This window comes from Mus musculus, chromosome 3 (assembly GCF_000001635.26).
Source record: "Mus musculus strain C57BL/6J chromosome 3, GRCm38.p6 C57BL/6J".
NCBI lineage: Eukaryota > Metazoa > Chordata > Mammalia > Rodentia > Muridae > Mus > Mus musculus.
In genome coordinates, this window is record NC_000069.6 from 10,331,507 (window position 1) to 10,352,157 (window position 20,651).

Here is a 20,651-nt window from a genome sequence, read left to right on the forward strand (position 1 = left end):
GGTTGAAGTTACCGTGTTCTGGCATTCTCCTGCATACCCTTTCTTCTCTAAGAATCCCGTTTTCAAATCTCCACTTTTGTCTTTATTAGTTTATTTTTTTATTAGTTTATATCATATATGTTATATATTAGTGAAATTAAATATATATAATATATTATATATTATATATTAAATTATATATAAATTATATTAGTTAAATTTCTTTATTAGTTTATATTTTCCCATTTCCCATTCTGCTCTTCGGCTACAGCTAAATTGGAGTTGTGACTGTCATTGGGCACTCTCATTTGTTAAACCTGTAAGCCTAAAGGAGATTTTTATTTTTATTTTTTGCACCAACTCTCTTCTCCATAATTCACTTAGATACAGGTTGTTTGTTGTGGACTTGACGGCGGCAGGCAGTTGCTCTCCGCACCTGCAGCCCTCAATACTAAGGACCATAGGCTTTGTAAATACTATACAAGCACCCTGTCTTTGAGCCGCTTTCAAAGGCGTCGATTTTTAGCAGTGTTCCATTATGTAGCATAGGTTGGCTTCTGAAGTCTTTGAGCATCCTGCCTCCACTTTCGGGCTACAGGCACCTGCCACCACACCAGACAGCACTTGTGCTCTTACGTGCTTAAACATAAGTGTTAGAACGGTTTCATGAAGAGTCCCTGCACAATACAGATGAGGAAAACAAAGCTTGGAGAAGTCAGGGGATTTGTCCCAAACTCACACAACAAGAGCATAGCACCCTGACTCCAAAATCCGCAGAGAATCTTCATGGCTCAACCACTTGCTCTGGATGACCAACAAAGGCTAGTTTATGGTTCTTAAAATGTTTCCTCACGTGGAACAGTACCATGGTAAGTATGTTACTTTTAAGTGGAACTCTATCCAGATGACCTACCCACAAGATGACCACAATGCCCTGGCATAATTACTTGTGAAGTGATTGGTTCTCAGGAATCAAAACAAGAAATTATCAACAACATGTAACATGTCTCAGAGATGAGTGGCAGGGACAGCAAATCGGATTGATAAACCCACAAAGACAAAATGAGTCTACTCTTCTGAAGCCTGCTGCCTTAAGACACTGATGTGGGTGTCTATCACATACTCATGGTTTTTTGCTCTTCCACAAAAGACCTTCAAGAGCTTGGTTTTGGGGTCCTCTATTATCAGTTGTTTGAAAATAAAAATCTTATCAAATGCATGCTGTATGAGTGAAAGAGCCTCCCCTGACATTGCAAAGCAGGACAGATGAGGGACCAGGTATCAGATGTCTTTACATTAAATGATCGCTAGCTTCCTCCATCAGATGAGCAGGACTCCATGGGGCTCATTGCAGCCTCTGCTGCTTCTTCCTTGCTACAGTCAGGTAACTCAGCACAATCCATTCTCCTGCCAAGTGCCTGCTGAAAGCCAAGCGCACAAAGGAGTCTGATGTTCTGATTCCGTTATAGCAGCACTGACTGCAGGCTGGTGTCACACAATACAGAACCCTGTTGCTGAGTGTGTGGAGGTGGCTCTGATGTCTATAGAGACCTCCATACATGACAAGAAGAAAACTCTAAGCACACACAAACATGTACACTCACATGACTGCACACACACACACACACACACACACATACACTGGGGTGGGAGGGGTTCTGTTCTAGTCACTTAAGCAAATGCTAAAACTTATGTGGTGTCCCAAAGTTCACTGGAGAATTATTGACTGAGATTAAAATGGTGGAGTCTCCATAAGCCAGGTGAGCTACTCAGGAGTAGAGTCTATCTCCATGTTATTCAATATGGTTTCATGATTGATGGAACATAGGTAGGAGCTGCAAACACTGATCAAAATAAGCTAACATTCTCTGTAGTGTTAACAGGTTCCAGATCATTAGAATATATATTATTATCATCATAGAATTGTTATTCTATGCATAGTGGAGTGGACTTATCATTCCTCAGAGCTACAAACTTAAAACTAAAATCAAAATTTAAAACCTGGCCCATCAATACTTTCTGCGTTTGTTTACTGTTTGATTAATCGAGGTAGGCTCTCCTGGAACTCACTCACTAGACTAAGCTAGGTTCAAACTCATGGCAGTCCCACTGCCTGGCATCCCTCTTGCTCTTAAGAGCAAGGTATTTGGGTAACTTAATCCTTATTTGATTTAATACATTTAATGATGCATAAAGCTATCCCACAAAGCACATGTCGGGTTAACCTGTATCTTAAACCTATGTGGACGTCTGTGTTTTACAGATTTGAAAGCTGACGTGACACATTCTCAGTGCCATCAAGCACAGCTAGAAAGAGAGCTGCCTGGCCTTTGATGGGCAAATGGTGGCACCTCCATAGGTTGGTATTACGCAAATGCATTTATAGTTTGAGCCTCTGAACGGGCATTTCTGTTGAAAAGCCAAATGCTCCAGGGAGGTAGCCACTGCTTTTCTGATCAGGATAGACATCCACCACCACACCATCAGGTCTTTTGTAAATCATGCTTTTTGTACACTGGACTTAGTGACATAAGAAAGAACAGATTTGGTTGTATCAGCCCAAAACACTATAGGCAAGAACACTGACAGGAAAATGTTAAACCATTTGGATTAGGCTAGGTTAGGGTAATGTATAATACACATGCAAACACATACACGTGCACACATGTAACATGTTATACGCACCTGTATGTCACACACACATATATAAGACATACACATACAGGTACTAGAAGAAATGATCTCCTCACCTCCCATGTCAAGCTTTTAACCAGCTTGAAGGTGACTATAGTGCATCTGCTGTACATTTTAAACTAGAGGAGTTTTTTCATATTCTGTGCTAAGGGATGGCCTTCTCTTAGCCTTGTAGACCAGAAGGAGCAGTAACATTTCACAGCTGGAACACATGGCTACTGTAAAGGGGGCTACGGAGGCTTCGTGTGCCTTGGGCTGGGAAAAGGAAAGCTGAATGATGGCCAGAGCTAAGAAACTATTCAACATCCCAGTTTCGAGAGCAACCGTCTTGCAAACAGGAAGAGGCAGCAAGTAGACTTTAGCCAAGGAATAGCCAAACAAAAGGCCCAGTGCAGGAACCAGAAGCCCCAATAGAAACACCTCTAGGTTAGCCATTCTCAGAAACACTAGTCCCATCCGGAAAGCCAAGTAGATGCCCACGAACATTAAAGTCAAGCTCAGAGGCCGCACTACTCTCTCTAAACAGATTGCTTTCGCAGGCATCTTGTGTTTAATGATGACACCAGTCGACATTGGCATAAGTATGAAAAGAAGAGTAGACACAATCTTTAACACAGGGACGTGAAATGCACCTGCTAAGCCCAGTAGCCGACTGTAAAAGTATGAGTTGACAGGCATCATGATGAGGGCCAGGGACGTTGATGTGCAAGTCATCAAAATGGCCAAAGTGACATCCCCTTCCAGAAGGAGAGCAAAGAGATAGCCCCCACCTCCTCCTGGGCATGTGCAGGTCATTACAAATCCAAAAGCCTGTGCCTTAGGCAAGCCCAAAATCTGAGACAAGAGAAAGCCACAGAATGGCATAAGAAAAAACTGTATAACCACCCCAAGAAGTATTGGCAAAGGTCTCTTCCACACTGTTTGAAGCACCTGGAATTCAATCTTGCAGCCAAAGGCACATTTATTTAAAAGGATCATCGATAAGACAAGCAGGAAGATGGAGCTATCGACATGGATTGGTGCCTGGAGGAGGCTGTCGTCCGTCTGTCTGAACACTCTCACTCTGACATTCTTTAGCTCGTCGATGAGTGTTGTTTGCCTACCTTCAGACTCCCAGAGCTGCAGGGTCACATTGGTCTCTCCTGGGAAAGTCTTCAGGTTGACGGTAAAGTCTGTGACAGCCAGGGAGGTCTTGGTCACATTCACCACCTGCAGCACTTTAGGATCCTCTAACTTCACGAGCAGGTAGCTGGAGTGAGGCTGTTTGTCTTTATAGCTGGACCTTACAACGATGTTTTCTTCCGTCCTTGTAAAGGACAGCATTTCTGTATTTTGTATATTCAGAAAACTGAGAAATGACTTCTTCGCTTCTCCTGGGGTCACCAACAAAAGTAGAAATATAAAAAAATTGCCAGACATTTTGAAAGTTTAAACAAACCATGTGTGCCTACCCAGTTTTAGTAAAAACCAAAAGACTATTTTTCTTACAGTTCTTCACTCACTAAAGACGTAAGTGTGAGTTAGGTAACAGCTGGGTTTGGTTGGTCAAAGTCCAGGAGGAGGAGGGACCGTTGTACTTCAAACCAGTATAAAACTATCTAGTGAGCAAGCGACACAACCAGTTTAACTTGTAGTTAAGAAAACATAAAAATAAACCCTTGTATTTAACAGGTGTCACTTACCACAAACAAAAACCTAATCTCTCTTCCTGACTTCCTTATTAACTAAGGATAAACACTTAGAGTTATTACTTTTTGGGTCTCTTTGGTCCTCAGGAAATTATAAAATAAAAGCAGCCGGGGGAACAAAACAAACAAACAAACCCCCTAAGTCAGATAGATACTATAACTTGGGGATCAGTATGATTATTCCATCAAGTCAGAGTCAAATTGCCTAACTACATGCTGGTGTGACAGGAGAGTGTGTGGTCGGAGAGAGGGGGACAGGGAGAGGGAGCAAGAAAGACAGAAGTAGTGAAATTGGTATATGAAAGAAGCCAGTCAGCTGAAAGACTGAAGTCCCTTCCTAACCAAGTCTGTCTTGTAACAAAGCATGCAACAATCAACAAATAAATGTGTCCCCCTCCCCACCACATTCTGCACTTTCTCTCCTGTCACATCAGCACGTGGTTAGGTCATTTTGACTCTGATCTGATGGACCAGTCTTACTGCTACAGTGACAAATGTGCCAATCTGTTCTCAACAGGCCCCACCACTGAACTTCTAACCTTTGTCTAGTTACTCTAAGCTCACTTGCACCTTGGGATTGATTTCTTTGTAAACTATCTTTTCCTGCCAGCATCTCTGTGTCCACTCCTGCTCCACTTCCTTGTTCAGGGGTACAACCAGAAATTGAAGCCGGTGCCCTTTGTACCCTAATTCATACCTACAACACTGGGCCCCTAAAGTAAGAGCCACATTGACCCAGGTTAGTCATGTGGCTGTCATCATTATCTATGTTGGCTGGCCTTGAGAGCACCCTGGATGCTAATAGTTCTAGAGTTCTAGAGCAATTCTACCAGGCAAAACAACACTTGCTGTCTGTAAGCAGGAAGGGTCACCAGGTAACTTAAGAACATAAAGTGCGGGAGGCAGAGGCAGGCGGATTTCTAAGTTCGAGGCCAGCCTGGTCTACAAAGTGAGTTCCAGGACAGCCAGGGCTACAGAGAAACCCTGTCTAGACAAACAAAAAACAAAACAAAACAAAAAAAACCAAAAACCAACAAAACAACAACAACAAAAAGAACATAAAGTAGTCAAAGGTATAGCCCAACTAAGTGGCTGCTGCTATTGGGCATTTGGAATTTGATGGTGGAAAGGTACTGGCCCAGTCTTTCTTTGTAACATGACTCACTGTGCACAACTGGGTGGGTCATGGGCAGCAGTCAATTGACTCGACTGTGCCTCAGCTTCCATGGATGAGGGAAAGCTAGCAATTTCCCACATGAGAGGATGCCACAAAATAAACCCTCTACTACCTACCACTACTAAAATGGCTATTCTAGTTCCCCCACCCCTATGTGTGTTTATGTGTCTGTGTCTGTGTGTGTTAGAATAAAAAGTAATGAGTTTCATCATGGCATTTTCACAATTGGACAGATTTTCTTTTTAATGGCTGTGTTTGTAGGTTAATTTTTCAAATATGGTAGACTTCAGTATCATAAATTTACTTCCACGTAGGGTAAGAGATTAGCACACATTTACCAATGGTGAGAACAGGGAATAAGACTACTCAGTGACACCAGTTAAATTCCCAAGGACCCTCACCCCCACTCCCCCCTCACCCCCACTCCCCCCTCACCCCCACTCCCCCCTCACCCCCACTCCCCCCTTACCCCCACTCCCCCCTCACCCCCACTCCCCCTCACCCCCACTCCCCCTCACCCCCACCCCCCCTCACCCCCACCCCCCCCTCACCCCCACTCCCCCTCACCCCCACCCCCCCCTCACCCCCACTCCCCCTCACCCCCACTCCCCCGTAGAACAGAGTCTGACTTAAGGCTCTGGCTGTCCTGGATCTCACTTGAGATCAGGATGGTCCTGAACTCAGAGCTCCACCTGCTTCTGCCCCTAGTGCAGCACCACAGCCTGCTTCCCAAGGAGCTTTAAAGAGACAAAGCCCCTAAGCCCGGGAAGGCTAAAGTGGGACCGCCACAGGGTTAAGGCCAGCCTGGGGTACAGAGTAAATGCTTGTCAAATGAATAAAGAGCCACCTGAAGATATCTCAGTGGGTAGGGGCACTTGCTGCCAAGGTAAACACTTGACTGTGAGCCCCAGAACACATAGTAAGAAAGAACCCACTCCCACAAGTTGTCCTCTGACTACACACACATGTTGTGGTGTGTGTCCCCACACACCAAAACTAAATCTAACTTAAAAAATAAAGTGTATGCTTTTCCCCCCAAGCACTTTATCTAGTGTTTTTGTTTTTTCTTTCAGTTTTTGTTTCCTAACCCATCTTCTGAAGACTTCAGAACAAAAAACCTGATGAATGTAGATAAGACGAATCCTATTATCCAGTTTTCTCATGCATTTTCTGTTCTTTAGACTGGTGATCGTTAGTATCAAAGCATTGTTTCAACGGTTCACCCACACTCCTCTCCTATGCTGCATGGCTTCCCTTGCAGCACGTGAACACCAAGTAAGATAGGGACACTGTAAGCCTACCATTTCATTAGGCAACTTAATGTGAACCTGAGATTTCTGCCCTTCAGAGTGTTTATTTGGACATAGGGAGGTAGGGGACTGAGATTCCACCCACACCTTGTTCTCTTTAGATTATTAACCTGCCAATGCTTAGTGCCAAGGATGCTCGCTCATCCTGACGTCCTCCAGCCCCGTGGGCTCCATCCCTAGGACGGGCCTAGCTTATGGACTGTGTACTCACTGTCGTAGGTTCCTCTCTGGATAGACTTGTCTCTCATCTGCTCACTGGGAAAAGACATTTTTCATCCTTTCTAGGTGTCAATTCCAGTCAGCCTCGGTTGTGAGTAGCCCTGGCGCTATTTGAAATCTGATGTTAATTTAACTAATCTAAGAGGGGCTGTCTGGAGGAGTGAATCACGTATCCAGGACTTCATGTGACCTTTCTAATCACTGGGTGAGTAGGCGGGACTTCTGGGTAAGAGGCAGAAGAGAGATAGGGGCTTTTGATCAGGGAGAGTGGGAGGCAAGATGCAGCTACAAGTGACCCCTGGAGGATTTAGAATTAATACGGCTAACAAGATTAGGATGCTAGTTGTTGCGCCCAGTGATTGAGTTAGCATTGATTCTGAACTAAGTTTGTGTGGTGTTTTCCTTCACAAGGTGGCTCAACTGGGTTCCAGAGAGAAAGATATGGCAGCAAAGTGTGGCTTTGCGAGAAGTGCACCCCAAAAAGGCTATGGGAATTTTCAAGTGTGGGGCTGGCGTGGTATTAACCCACCAGTGGGAACTTAGCAAGCTGGATGGAGAGATTTCGGAGCTCTGAGGCAGAGTCTCCACGAGATGAGAACAGGCCAGCCATGCCTGCCTGTGCCAGGCCTGCCAGCCCTCCAGGGCCTGCTGGTGTAGTGTGAATTGAATTTTTTAATACTTCCTGAAACAAGCCTCGCCTGCCATCTTCTCAGTAGGTATTATTTTTCTGGCATATTCAATTTTCATTCAATTAGAGGTGCTGGCCACCTACTAGGTCCAAAATGGAGATTAAAGTACTGCTTGGTATTAAAACTTCTGGTATCTCAAAAAAAAAAAAAAAGAAAAAAAGAAAGAAAGAAAGTAAGTTCCAGGACAGCCAGGGCTTTACAGAGAAATTGTGTCTCGAAAAATTAAAAAAAAAAAAAAAAAAAAAAGGTGATTTCTAACTCTAGTTTGATAGTTTCCAATAAAACAGCTCTTGTAACATGGCTATACTGCCTATTCACTTATCTGCAACTTGCCTTACAACTCTGTCTGCTAGTTCCAAGTTTATCTTCTGCCTAAGTGTGGCTTCTTGTGCCCACATTGGCAATCAGACACTTTTGTTTTAAGTAGGCACACAGGTAACTATAAAGGAATGAATTTAGAGTCTGATAAAAGCAAGAAATTATCACTGTTTATGGTCTGAACATGAAAAGATGGAGCTGACAAAGACCAAATGAGCATGCTCAGCTTACTCTTTAATTAACCTACTGCTCCCTCCCACAGTGTATGTAGGCCTTCATCTAGTGTGGACAGAAGACACTCATTCTCCTCAGGTGTAGACAGAAGGCATTCCCCAAGAGGACTTATTTCAACTTATAGATCAAATGCAATAATTGTCTCGCTTTGTTACAGGAAGCATAGACTGTAACAAAATCAGTTTATTCGAGTGAAGTTCTCATTTGTAATACATTCACACACACAAAAAGTTGAATCCTACTAGAGAAAACTCCTTACCAGAAACATATCCAGTGCAATTACATGATACCAAAAAAATTACGTTCCCTTCTTAGGTATGTGGTGTCTTATCACACACCTTATCCTGGAAGACTGAATGAGAGGATCTGCAAGAGTCTGCAATTCATGCGTCATGATTTAGGTATCCAGTAAGGCTATGTATTCTGGACATAATATGAGGTTTAATCATAGGACTTCCTTTAAATAATATTGGTAAGTACCACTTGTACGACCCCTCCAAAGAGTCTGCCATCTGCAGCTTCCTCTGCCGTAGAATGGCAAAATCACAAAAAGGTGGGTGTTGTGTGAGCGGGATCTCGGAGGGAAGGCAGTACAGGCTGTGACACAGCAGCCAGTCAATGGCTGCCATTAGTCTACCAGGAAAGACACTTTTGCTGATATTTCTACAGCCTAACCCAGAAACAGCTAATAAAATACTTCGCCAGTAATTGTCAACACATAATTAAACACCAACATGGAACCTAGTAGAAAACTACTGGTGTAAATTAGGACCTAATGGAAATAAATTCTAAGACAGCAACTTTGAGAGTTTTAAAAAAGTATCTGTAGTAAAACAAACAAAACAAACACAACAAAGCTGACTGTCTACTGATAGTGGTTTCTGCTTATAAGGATTCTGCTGGCTTGAATCCTTGAATGACTATTCCAAGTAAGAGTCAACATTTTTTAAAAACTGTTCTTCATCGTTAAGATATTCCAAGATAACATTTCCTCCATTATATAAAGGGCACTCCTCCTTCGTGATCCACCTTTCCAATGTGTGATCCAATGGCAGGGCTTCTCCTGAAGGGACATGACACAGCCTCAGCTTCTGGTGAGAGAGAGAGAAGGCGCACAGGGTGAGGCCCACTTGCAGACATATCCCAACACTTGAAGGAAAAGGGGTCACCGGACATTACCTTCGCTGTCAGCTTGTTGTTTTCATTCCTGAGATTAGCGAGAGAAGCTGCAAAGTCCACAACCTTCCCGATGCTCCACCGCAGGCAAAAGAACATGGCTTTGCTTTTTTCCTTGCTCCCCTTTGGCAAGTAGACCTGGAAGTATGTTCTTTCTGTCTGTGTAATTAAAAGTTACCATACAGATCAGACACACGCGAGAGGAGGCATTCCTTATTCAGCTAGCGGTTCCTTAACTCTTCTTTTGTCAACACAGAATAGCCTATGACGTCAGTTCTGGTCAGAAGAACCCATCATGTAGCCTACCTACCTAACTGCACGTCCCAAAGACTCAAAACCCTAGCCAGGTTATCTGCATAACCAAGTTGTACGGCCTTTTTATGTCCAGGGACTGGGTGCAGAGGAACTCTTTTTTTCTTTGTTGAGTTCCAGAGACTCAGACTTGGACCACAGGCTTCCCTCATATCTCCCCTGCATTCCCAAGTTAAGAATGAGTTCAACATGAACAGAGAGAAATCAAGAAGACTGACGGCTCATTCAACAACACCAGAATCCCTCAACATGTTCCCTCTGTTTCGTTCTGTGAGGAATTAAACTTGTTTCAACTGTACTCCTTGGAATCAAGGTCCTGTCACTTGAGAGACAAGGCTTCTTGATACAAAAACACTTATTTTATGTGAAAGACATAAAAGGTATGTCAGAGGTTTGAGATTTTTTGAGAACGAAAGTGAAAAACTAAAGTACAGAAAAGCCCCAGAAAGAGAGTTTAGTAACACAACAGGGTTTCAGAAACAGTGTCTCTAGCATAAGCTGTGTCTCACTTGTCTTCTCCAGCTGCATTCTGTTATTTAATTATCTTTATTAAAAAATAAGTGGGAGGGCTGGAGAGATGGCTCAGTAGATAAGAGCACTGACTGCTCTTCCAGAGGTTCTGAGTTCAATTCCCAGAAACCACATGGTGGCTCACAACCATCTGTAATGGGATCTGATGCCCTCTTCTGGTGTGTCTGAAGACAGCTACAGTGTACTCACATATATTAAATAAAATAAAAAATAAGTGGGAATAGAATATTCCCTGATTCCTAAACACTGCGTTAGGGAGGCATCTTCACAGGTCAAGTCCTGTACAATAAGAATCCCCTAAGTGAGGTGTTTCTAATGGAAATGTTGGGAAATAATCGAAGTTATCTTAAGGAATAATACAGTCAAAACAACTCCTGTCTAATCAGAAAGGAATTTAGATTTGCTGAGGGTCAGTGCAATGAATCATAGCTAAAAAGCATTCGGAGAAAAAGAAAATCAGTGTAAACCTAAGCTTTGGTCCTTGTCTGTAACCAGCAGTCCCTGTTCTAAAAGGAAAGCAGTAAGAACAGGCAGGAAGAGAAAACTAAAGCTACCAGACTCTAAAAGTATGTCTGGGATCAAAAACAGACTAACAGGCAGCTGGAGCAGGAGGTTCCTGGGTGCTGAGTGCTGCCCTAAGCACATCAGTACAGAGAAAGGCACAAAAGCACAGAGAACTCGTCCGACTCAACGGCTGCAACTGCAGCAGCCTCAGAACCACACAGGTGCCACTCAGCTCCCTCAGCTGATGCTCTCAGTGAGTGGCCAGAAGACAAGGCGGGGATGGGAAGTCAGGGCAGAGAAATACACAAGAAGCCCTGTAGGGGGTGGTTCTGATGTGCTTAGATCGATCCGGAATCTACCTGTGAACCATCAGCGTCCTGTTCCCCAATTGGTTCTTGATCTATCAATAAAGATGCTAGTGGCCAATGGCTGGGCGGAAGAGGCGGAACTTCCAGGTTCCAGCACGCAGGCTAGGAGATGCAGGAGGAAGAAAGATTTGCCATGCTTCTGAGGGAAAGAGAGCCACTAGCCATATGAGATCTCGGATGGAGTGGCCATTGGCCGCTTCCTCAACTGGGCCTGGGGTAGCAGGCGGGAGATTAGAAATGCAACTAAGCTGAGGGCAGATTTACGATGCTGAGCAACTGGGCAACTAAGCTGAGAGAAGATTTAGAGGTGTTGAGCTGAGAGTGGAAGGTAAGGACATGTTAGCCAAGGGGTGCCCGGCCATTGAGTTAAAAAGCATATTAAAAATAAGCTTGTGTGTGTTTCATCTGTGGAACTAAGGGAACCTGGGCGGTGGCTGGTAGCATGGTCTGCCCAGAGCTTAAGGCAAGGAAGTAGAAACTAAACTACAAACCCTTCAAAGTCAAGGTGAACTTGTAGAATCAATACACTTAAAATTCAAAATTAAGCAACTAACAGCAGAAATCTAAAGACAGAATGTCATTGGGATGTACAGTGAGATACATTACCCACAAAAAGGAACACACTATAAAACAAGTGGAAATAAAACGAGATGTAAATATCCAAGAAGAAATGCAAAAGCTAAAAACATGGCTTCTAAACTAAGAAACTCAAACCAGATAAATTTCTATCATCCTCGATTTTTAAAAAAGGCTTAATTAATGATGGTGAATTTGAGCATCATCTAGAGGGCAGCGTAAAGCAGAACTGAGAACTTCAGACTCCTTGAGCAGCCTGGACTACACAAGAACCTATCTCAAAAAAAGAAAACAATCAAACACCACAATGGCCATAAGAGGAGACAGAATCAACATTCATCGATGGGAAAATGGCAAAAAGTCACATACTCCATGGAATATGACGCACACTTTCAAGGAAACATCAGCAGTGTGGGCACACTGGAGGGTCTTTTCTACTAAGCAATGGGATATAAATCAGAGAGATGATATTATCCATCTGAAACCCATTTTCCTTCATTTATAGCCCTCACCACTAGACATGTATTAAGTATATGTACGCACACACACATATATAATATAGAGAGAGCATATAATATATTCTGCTGGTCAGTTTTTGTTGACTTTACACAAACTAGAGACACCTGGAAAAAAGCCACAACTGAGGAAGTGCTGGCTCCATCAGACTGGGCTGTTGGCATGTCTGTATGGCATTTTCTAGATTGCTAGCTGATGGAGAAGGACCCAGCCCCATCCCATATGGGTGTGTCATCCCTGAGCAGGATGTTGTTTTGAGCTATATAGGAAAGCAGGCTGAGCAAGGCTTGCAGACAGCCAGTGAGCAATGTTCCTCCATGGCTCCAGCCTGAGTTCATGCCCTGACTGCCCTCAATGACGGACTGTAATGTGGAAGCTGAAATAAACAGTTTCCTCCCCAAGTTGGTTTTAGTCTGTGTTTTATCACAGCGACAGAGAAGCAAACTGGGACACATACGTTGGCTAAAAGTTAATTAACAAATCTGTAGTAAGGCATGTAACTAGGTATGCTTGTATATTCTGAGATTTTTTTTCCCAGGCTGCCTGGCGCTCACTCTGTAGCTCGATTACCTTGAACTCCTGATCTCCTACGTCAGTGTCCTGAGTGTCAGATCCTAAAGATCCTATCGAGAGAAGGTCTCCTCCCTAAACACAAGCGCCTTCGCTGGAGAAACATTTGTTAAAAAGAATGCACCGAATAAGCTGGGATTATTTAGAAAAATAAAGTAGGCTACAGTCATACAACAGGAAAATGAATATTCTGAATGAACTATACCGTACAGAAAAATATTAAAATCATGATGCAGAGTGGGATAAATAGTGAAGACCGACATTCATGGTTCACCGCCATCTCTATAAAGTGGGAAAGATGTAGTACTTATACAGACTCGACAGCACATGATCTTCCGCAACGATGCAAACGAGGGTTAAGTTGTATTCAATTAGCGAGAGGAAGAGAGGAGACATCCAGACATCACTGTGTTTAACACAGTGCCCTTTTCACCTGCGGCAGGGACTTATCCCCATCAGCGTGCATCTTTAGCTTCATCAGCGCCACCTTCGCCGCTGTTCCGCTACTTTTTGCGCCTTTCCGTCCCTTACTTGCTGCCCCTCCTGTCTTGGCATCTGAGGAAGAAGTGGAAGCAAATGAGGCCTCCCCATCAGTTCCAGAGTTCCCTTCCACCCTTCCTTCTTTTTCTTTTTTTTTTCCTCTTGTTTTGAGACAAGGCCTCCCTAGGTAACATTGATGCTGAGATACACCTGTCTCTGATGGGATTAAAGAAGTATACCACCATGCCCAGCTTAACCACTATGGCCTTCAGCATACAGAAATTATACAGTAGAGCTCTACATTACTGATGGTCGATCCAAACAATATCTACCTGAGAGAGTGCACAGGCACATGCTATTTAACGTATTTAATCTAAAGCAACCACTGACCCTTTTATGTAACACTTTAGGTTTGAACAAGGGCACCACCTTTAACATGGAATAAAAAGGTCTACTAAAGTAATACATTGCCAAAGAAGCTAAGCTAAATCGAAACTGGGCTCTGTCCTGGAACTACCTTGTGTGGTTAGTAGCATTTACAAAACAGCTTAGTAGAACATATTGTGTAAACAAAGCAGTCCACCATGCCAGCCTCATCAACATACCTACCACAACTGTTAACACTCAATCAACACATCTCTGCTGCTCAACAAATGAGACTACCCCAGGAGAACCTTATTACTATTTCCTGATCTTCAGTGGTCAAAAGGCTTTGTACAAAATACTTTAACAAGGACTCATCAAAATGCAAGTTCTTGGGACTGCAGAGGTGGCTCAGCTGTTAAGAGGCCTTTCCAGAGGACCTGGGTTCAAAACTCCTAGCACTAACATGGCTCATAGCTGTATGTAACTGCTGTCCTAGGGCATCAGGCATGCAAGTGGTGCACAGACATACACGCAGGCATAAACACCATCCTCAGAATCTACAGGTAAATCAATAGTAACATTTTAAAACAGAATGCAAGTTCTTACACTGGGGCAGTGAGCAAAGCCTCCATAAACGGGAATGAGATGTAGGGGGCAGGAGTTGGCGAGTGGCAGATGTGCTCTAGGAATGAAAGCAGCCATGGAAGCCTGTGGGACTCACCGACAATGTCTCTGACAAGTTTCTGTGTGGCAGCCATTCGAGGCTTTGCGACTTCCAGCTTTTCACAGTCATGATCCGACTGATGACGGTGTCTGCAAGGATCAGAGAGCTGGCTCTGGCTCATGAATTATATACAGCTAAGCGGTACACAAAGCTTGCATGGTTCAGCGATTACCTCAGGCAAAAGTTCTTCTCACAGTAAGGACAGATCACTGCCACAAGCTCTACGTCAGTGCAGCCCTTGAAAGAGCATGAGTAAGATTTGTGTTCATCTGTCTTTGGTCTCTCCTTGACTACATTCACCTAAAACCACAAGACGGAGAAATGGCACTATGGTTCCCATTTAAAACAGCACAAAAGCCAGCAATAGAAGGCAGCAACCATATTGTTCTAGTTCAAATTGACTTTTCTAATGTGTTCTAATTATGTCTTAAGTTAAAGTAGAATGACCATACCCTCTCTTCCCTCCCGTCCCTTCCTCTCGCTCTCCGTGTCCTTACTTTGTAACACCCCAGGGGCTTTGAATTTGCAGGATTTCTATTCTGCCTCTTGAGAGCTGGGATGACAAGGGCGGACCACTGCACTGCGCCCAGTTTATTGCCTAGCATTTTACTCTCTGGTTTGTATCAGCGGTACACAGAGGTGCCCTAAAAGGAATATGTCCAGATACTTAACTCATCAACCCTCAAATGGGGAGCTGTACCTACTTTTTAGGCCAGTTTTTGGAAATAAAGAACTATTTAGGAGACGAAACCCTTAAAAATCACATGCATCATGAAGCAGTCTTCAAAATCATAAACTATTATATATATATATATATATATATATATATATATATATATATATATTATATGGAACATATAATATATTATATGGAATATTTTATTATCAAGTGGTGGTCCAAGGCTGAAGGGTCTGAACACTTCACTGCCACAGACTCCTATCCCCAGACCCCAGGGAAAACGAGCCCTGCCCGGATGGGACCTCAGCATGGAGGCCAAGCGGGATATGAACACTCAGCTCAGCGTGGAGAGGAGGGCTAGGACCGGAAGCTATGAGAATAAACACCTAAACACCAACGACAGCAAATTTTCTTCAAAAAACAAAATGAAGCAAAAGATTCTGAACGTCACATCTAGTGTACCAAGTAGCCGTGAATCTAATCAAATTCTAAAACAAAGTACATGAGTACAGATATATAAATTATGTAATAAGAGAAAATAAACGCACCTCAGAACAACCATGAGAGTCCTTGCTTCTGTGTTCAAGGCTTAAATAATTACAAAAAAAAAAAATCATTTAAATGCAATCAGCTAATACATTTAATGATAACTGAAGTAACTCGGGCTGTTTTAACTTCTCACATCCTTATGGTGCATTCTGCACACTACAGTAGTGACTTTCAGGTAAGAACAAGCAGAAGCCACAGAACGAAGGGGCGTGTACAGTCTCAAATGTTTTCACCGTAAGTGTTCACCTGCAATTGAATATAAACAATGCACCATTCTAGCTATGTTTAATTGGAGTGCTTTAACTGCATGCAAACAAGGGGTCTCACAGTTTCTTCTGAACTGAATCAGTAAATGAAGGGATGCAAAGTCAAGGCATGACTTTCCAAATCCTTGGGTGGAACCCAGGGCATATTTGCAAGGTCTGTGTTCCAATACCATGCACTATCCATTTTGAGAACATTATAGGTTGGACACTTTACGTATGTTCACAAAAATACACAGAATAATTATGGCTAGAGTTTTCAAAGCTACTTCTTTAAAGTATGGGTATTATTCTCTCACTGTAATTACGATACATAATCTTACAGTGCACATTCATGAATACATTTCTGGTAACTTAATGCTTAAGGACATACACGCGTAGCCAATTAGAAACTGTGACTAGTCAGTCAGTCTTTTCCACAAGTGACTACAACGCTGAATAGGAACTGTCAGTGGCTAAAGTTACAACACTCTTCTACATCATAATTCCAGCACTCTAGAGTCTGAAAAAGGGGGAATGAGGAGTTTAGAGGCCAGCCTTGGCCATATGAGACCTGTGTCAAACAGAAAATAAACACAAAAAAGTGATTGTTTTTAATAATTAGTTTCTATAACTGAGGATTGATACTTGTGTGAACTTTACAAAGTATATGTATATAGACAGCATTAGTATGAATTAACTAATAAGGAATTATAGATATAAGTGAGATTGATACATACACATATATCTATGTGTGAGAGAGAAACATATATACAGCATATACTACATGTATATCTGCGGCTTTATTATTAAGTAAACTACTTACTATTGCTAGATTGTTTATGAACTGAATCAGTAAATGAAGGGATGAAAGTCAAGGCATGACTTTCCAAATCCATTCCCCCTTTTTCAGACTCTAGAGTGCTGGAATTATGATGTAGAAGAGTGTTGTAACTTTAGCCACTGACAGTTCCTATTCAGCGTTGTAGTCACTTGTGGAAAAGACTGACTGAATTATGGTTTACATCATATTTGTCACAATTAACTCCATATTGACAACCACCAAAATTCTTTTCATATCCTACATACAAATGTAACTTACCAAAATATTCCTGAACAACCATCACACACAAATGGAAGAAAATCTAAAATTAGAGGAAAATATAGTAGGTCCTGGTTAGTGTCTGATTTTGATGTAGTTTTGTTTGTTTGTTTGTTTGTTGTTTTGGTTTTTCGAGACATAGTTTTTCTGAGTAATCCTGTCTGTCCTGGAACTTACTCTGTAGACCAGGCTGGCCTGGAACTCCGAGATCTGCCTGCCTCTGCCTCCCAAGTGCTGGGATCAAAGGCGTGCACCACCACTGCCTGGCTTGATTTAGTTTTCTTAAGCAAAAAAATCTGCTGCCAACTCTAAGAAAAAATTTCTTTCCAATGACCCAGTATATCATTACTATGTAATCATTATTAACCAAAAAGTACCAAATCTCCAACTCTAGGAAAGTGGCTCAATCAATGGGAGGTAGATGTTACTTAGTAACTTTGTTAAAACAAAACAAAACAAAAAAACAATGGTGGTATTTTTCTCCATTGTTTTGTTTCCAAGATTTACTAGGTATTTTTTTTTTTTTTTTAGAACAGTGTGCTGCAGAATGTATGCATTTGGTGTCAAAATTCTGGGTTTTAATTCTGACACCATTTAACATCAATCTAGCAATAGTAAGTAGTTTACTTAATAATAAAGCCGCAGATATACATGTAGTATATGCTGTATATATGTTTCTCTCTCTCACATAGATATATGTGTATGTATCAATCTCACTTATATCTATAATTCCTTATTAGTTAATTCATACTAATGCTGTCTATATACATATACTTTGTAAAGTTCACACAAGTATCAATCCTCAGTTATAGAAACTAATTATTAAAAACAATCACTTTTTTGTGTTTATTTTCTGTTTGACACAGGTCTCATATGGCCAAGGCTGGCCTCTAAACTCCTCATTCCCCCTTTTTCAGACTCTAGAGTGCTGGAAATACAGTATGAGCCCCCATACCTGGCTCAGTCACTTTCTAACTGACTTCAATCTATCTCATATATGAATCCCAGCAAGTGGCCACATAAGCTACACAAACCCAGTCACACTGCTTTCACAATGGCAACCAGACAGTACTGCTCAGTCCTTTACAGAGAACTTTAATAGTCCAGAAAAGATACCTTGTAGGGTATCTTAATCCAAAATGCCAAGAGGGTCCCCCTAGGTAATCATGCTTGCAGACTAAGGGCCCGAATGTTTTCCTAGAATGAGAAGCGCCTAGTGAGCTATCACTATTGTTATTAAACGAATCATAATACTGTGAGCTTCAATTTCATGCCAAGAAATTAGAGATATGTGTCAATATGTAAACTCAAACACATAATCTGCAGAATTTTTATACTTTTTTAGATTTATTTTTCTTATTATTGTGTGTGTGTGTTGTGTTTTCTTGTTTGACACAAATGGAGGGTGGAGGATAACTTTTCGGGAATCAGTTCTCTCTTCCCACTGTGATTTTGAGGCAGGGTCTGTCTTACTCCTGGCTAGTGCCTCTGAATGAGGGTCCTGCCTACAGCCATGCTCCTGTCTGAGACACACGCCGAGGTTTGGATTACAGACTTTGTCACTGGCCCATTATGTCACTTTCAATGGGAAAAATTGGTTGTGTTTGCTATTTTGAGACTTAGAGGGTTCAAGCAAGTATTATATGCCATTCAAGGTAGCCCAGGAGGAAGAGTTATGATTAAAATAATTTCTTAGCATCACATATCCCTACTTAACTGCACCCCCTTTCTGCTAGTCCAAGAGATAGGCCTCATCTTAATAACACTACAGATATGTGAAACTGGAAAGGATGAGCTATATCACAGATGGTAGATATATTTAGACATACTAGTAAATCAACCTGACAAGATGTATATAACTTAACAGTCAAATTCAAATAGCCAAGCTTCCCTAGGAAAGGACTACATGGGGAAAAAAAACCAAAAAACAAAAACAAAATTGATCTGCTGAGTGAATGGTAAAGGACATATACAACAACACGTCCTGTCTTGCCTTTGCTTAGTGCAGGCATCACCTACTGCAGGAATCCAGGCCAAACCCAAGAGCTGCATTCAAGACCTTGTTAGGAACTAACAGAAGCTGCAGCATGAGGAAACCCTCTGCTCACATTTGGAGTGCGATCTAACAGACTGTGAGCCTGACGCTTTAAGGACTTGCCGGCTATAGGAGTCTAAACACCCTGAACTTTGACGCATACCACCAGGGCCTATGTTTATGACAAGGTCTACCATTACCATAGTATTTATTAAACCTTCCTAAAATGTGGTTTACTGATCTGCAACTAATAGCTTAAGTTAATATTAGAAACACCAAGACGTCTAAAAACCTGCGAACACACTGCTGAAAACTGATGCTCTTCAACGCATTTGTCAGACAAAAAAATAAAAAATCAATCAAGAAAAAGCCTGGGAAAGTGGATGCTCCACGGTGGCAATGGTAAGGACCGAGGGGAACTGGAGTCCTGATCTAAGTCGCTTCGCCGACCAGGGCTTCTTGAGCAAGGCCATCTGGATACCCCGAGGAGTCTGCAAGGTGTGCATTCGGGATCTGCGTGCAAACCAAGGGAGCCACAAAGTTCGCCCCTACACCGAGGAACAGTAACAAAGACACCACCAGTATCACCCTGGAAGGTCGCTCACGCCCCGCGTCCTCCCTCACCCGCCGCCACCGCCCCGGCCGTCAGAACCCGGCCCAGGTCTCCCGCGGATGAAAATGGGGCTTCCAGCGTCACCTCGCTGCCGGCAGTGCTGCACCTGGCAGTGCTGCCCAATGTCCAACTCCGCCATCTTTCCACCGCCGCAAGGGCAGGGGGCGGGGCAGCGCTGGGAACGTCAGTCCGGAGCGGGCAGGACCGAGGGCGGGGCGTCCTGTGAGGTGGGTGGGGCCTGTAGTGGGGCAAGGCGGGGCTTTCGGGGGCGGGACCCCCGGTGGGGTGGGGCGGGACTCCGCGATGGGGCGAGGCGAGCATGCGGGGCGGGGCCCACAGGAGAGGCGGGGCCTTGAAGACACTTGCGCGCTTCCTGGAGGTTCCAGCACTCTCCAGAAAGAGAAGAGACTTAGTAGAACTCAATTCTTGTAGCTGAGGTTCTCGGGCTCAAATTTGAGAAAAACCTAGCTCCTCTTTTGGAAACTGCACTCGCTGTTCTCTACATTGAGTCTCCAAAATTGAGAACTCCCTCACGAAGATTTCTTGATTTCTTAAGTAACTGTATTCCCAGGAGCCAACAAAGACCTGGCAAGAAGGAGCTAAAGGAGTCTGCAACCCTATAGGTAGAACAACAATATGAACTAACCAGTACCCCCAGAGCTCATGTATATGTAGCAGAAGATGGCCTAGTCGGTCATCATTGGGAAGAGAGGCCCCTTGGTCTTGCAAACTTTATATGCCCCAGTACAGGGGAACGCCAGGGCCAAGAAGTGGGAGTGGGTGGGTAGGAGAGTGGGGGGAGGGCATGGGGGACTTTTGGGATAGCATTGGAAATGTAATTGAAGAAAATACCTAATTAAAAAAAAAAGAATGCTAGCAAAAAAAAAAAATGTTATAGCAATCAAGAGAGGTACCGGGACACTGATTACTATATTGTCTTGATGTTTTAGTTTGAAGTAAATGCCCTCACCATGAAAGCATTAGGCTTTTGTTTTTAATT

At 42.9% G+C, this 20,651-nt stretch overlaps 2 protein-coding genes across 8 annotated transcripts; both read right to left on the reverse strand.

The window, feature by feature from the left end:
- Positions 1-227: 227 nt before the first annotated feature.
- On the reverse strand, positions 228-4,150 carry Slc10a5 (solute carrier family 10 (sodium/bile acid cotransporter family), member 5). Its single transcript, NM_001010834.2, has one exon. The coding sequence runs from the start codon at positions 4,090-4,092 to the stop codon at positions 2,788-2,790; it is 1,305 nt and encodes a 434-aa protein (NP_001010834.1). The 5' UTR covers positions 4,093-4,150; the 3' UTR covers positions 228-2,787.
- Positions 4,151-8,449: 4,299 nt separating this feature from the next.
- Positions 8,450-19,828, reverse strand: Zfand1 (zinc finger, AN1-type domain 1). Of its 7 annotated transcripts, none has more exons than NM_001331013.1 (8): positions 19,736-19,811; positions 17,004-17,046; positions 15,659-15,698; positions 14,604-14,731; positions 14,429-14,520; positions 13,295-13,416; positions 9,488-9,639; positions 8,450-9,399 (listed from the first exon to the last, which is right to left on the reverse strand). In NM_001331013.1, the coding sequence occupies exons 1-7, from the start codon at positions 19,788-19,790 to the stop codon at positions 9,496-9,498; spliced, it is 624 nt and encodes a 207-aa protein (NP_001317942.1). In that variant the 5' UTR covers positions 19,791-19,811; the 3' UTR covers positions 8,450-9,399; positions 9,488-9,495. The 7 variants fall into 7 exon arrangements, with proteins under 7 accessions (NP_001317942.1, NP_079788.2, NP_001317943.1 ...); NM_025512.3 differs by having other exon boundaries at positions 9,488-9,643; NM_001331014.1 differs by having other exon boundaries at positions 9,488-9,643; positions 15,659-15,905.
- Between the last annotated feature and the right edge of the window lie 823 nt (positions 19,829-20,651).

Coding starts and splice junctions, on each gene's coding strand:
- Slc10a5 (NM_001010834.2), bottom strand. CDS start 4,092: ATGTCTGGCAATTTTTTTATATTTCTACTTTTGTTGGTGACCCCAGGA.
- Zfand1 (XM_011248146.3), bottom strand. CDS start 19,790: ATGGCGGAGTTGGACATTGGGCAGCACTGCCAGGTGCAGCACTGCCGG. Junction 14,732..15,658: donor ACTCTCATGGTTGTTCTGAG/GTGCGTTTATTT, acceptor TTGTGGTTTTAG/GTGAATGTAGTCAAGGAGAG. Junction 14,521..14,603: donor GAGAAGAACTTTTGCCTGAG/GTAATCGCTGAA, acceptor TGATCCTTGCAG/ACACCGTCATCAGTCGGATC.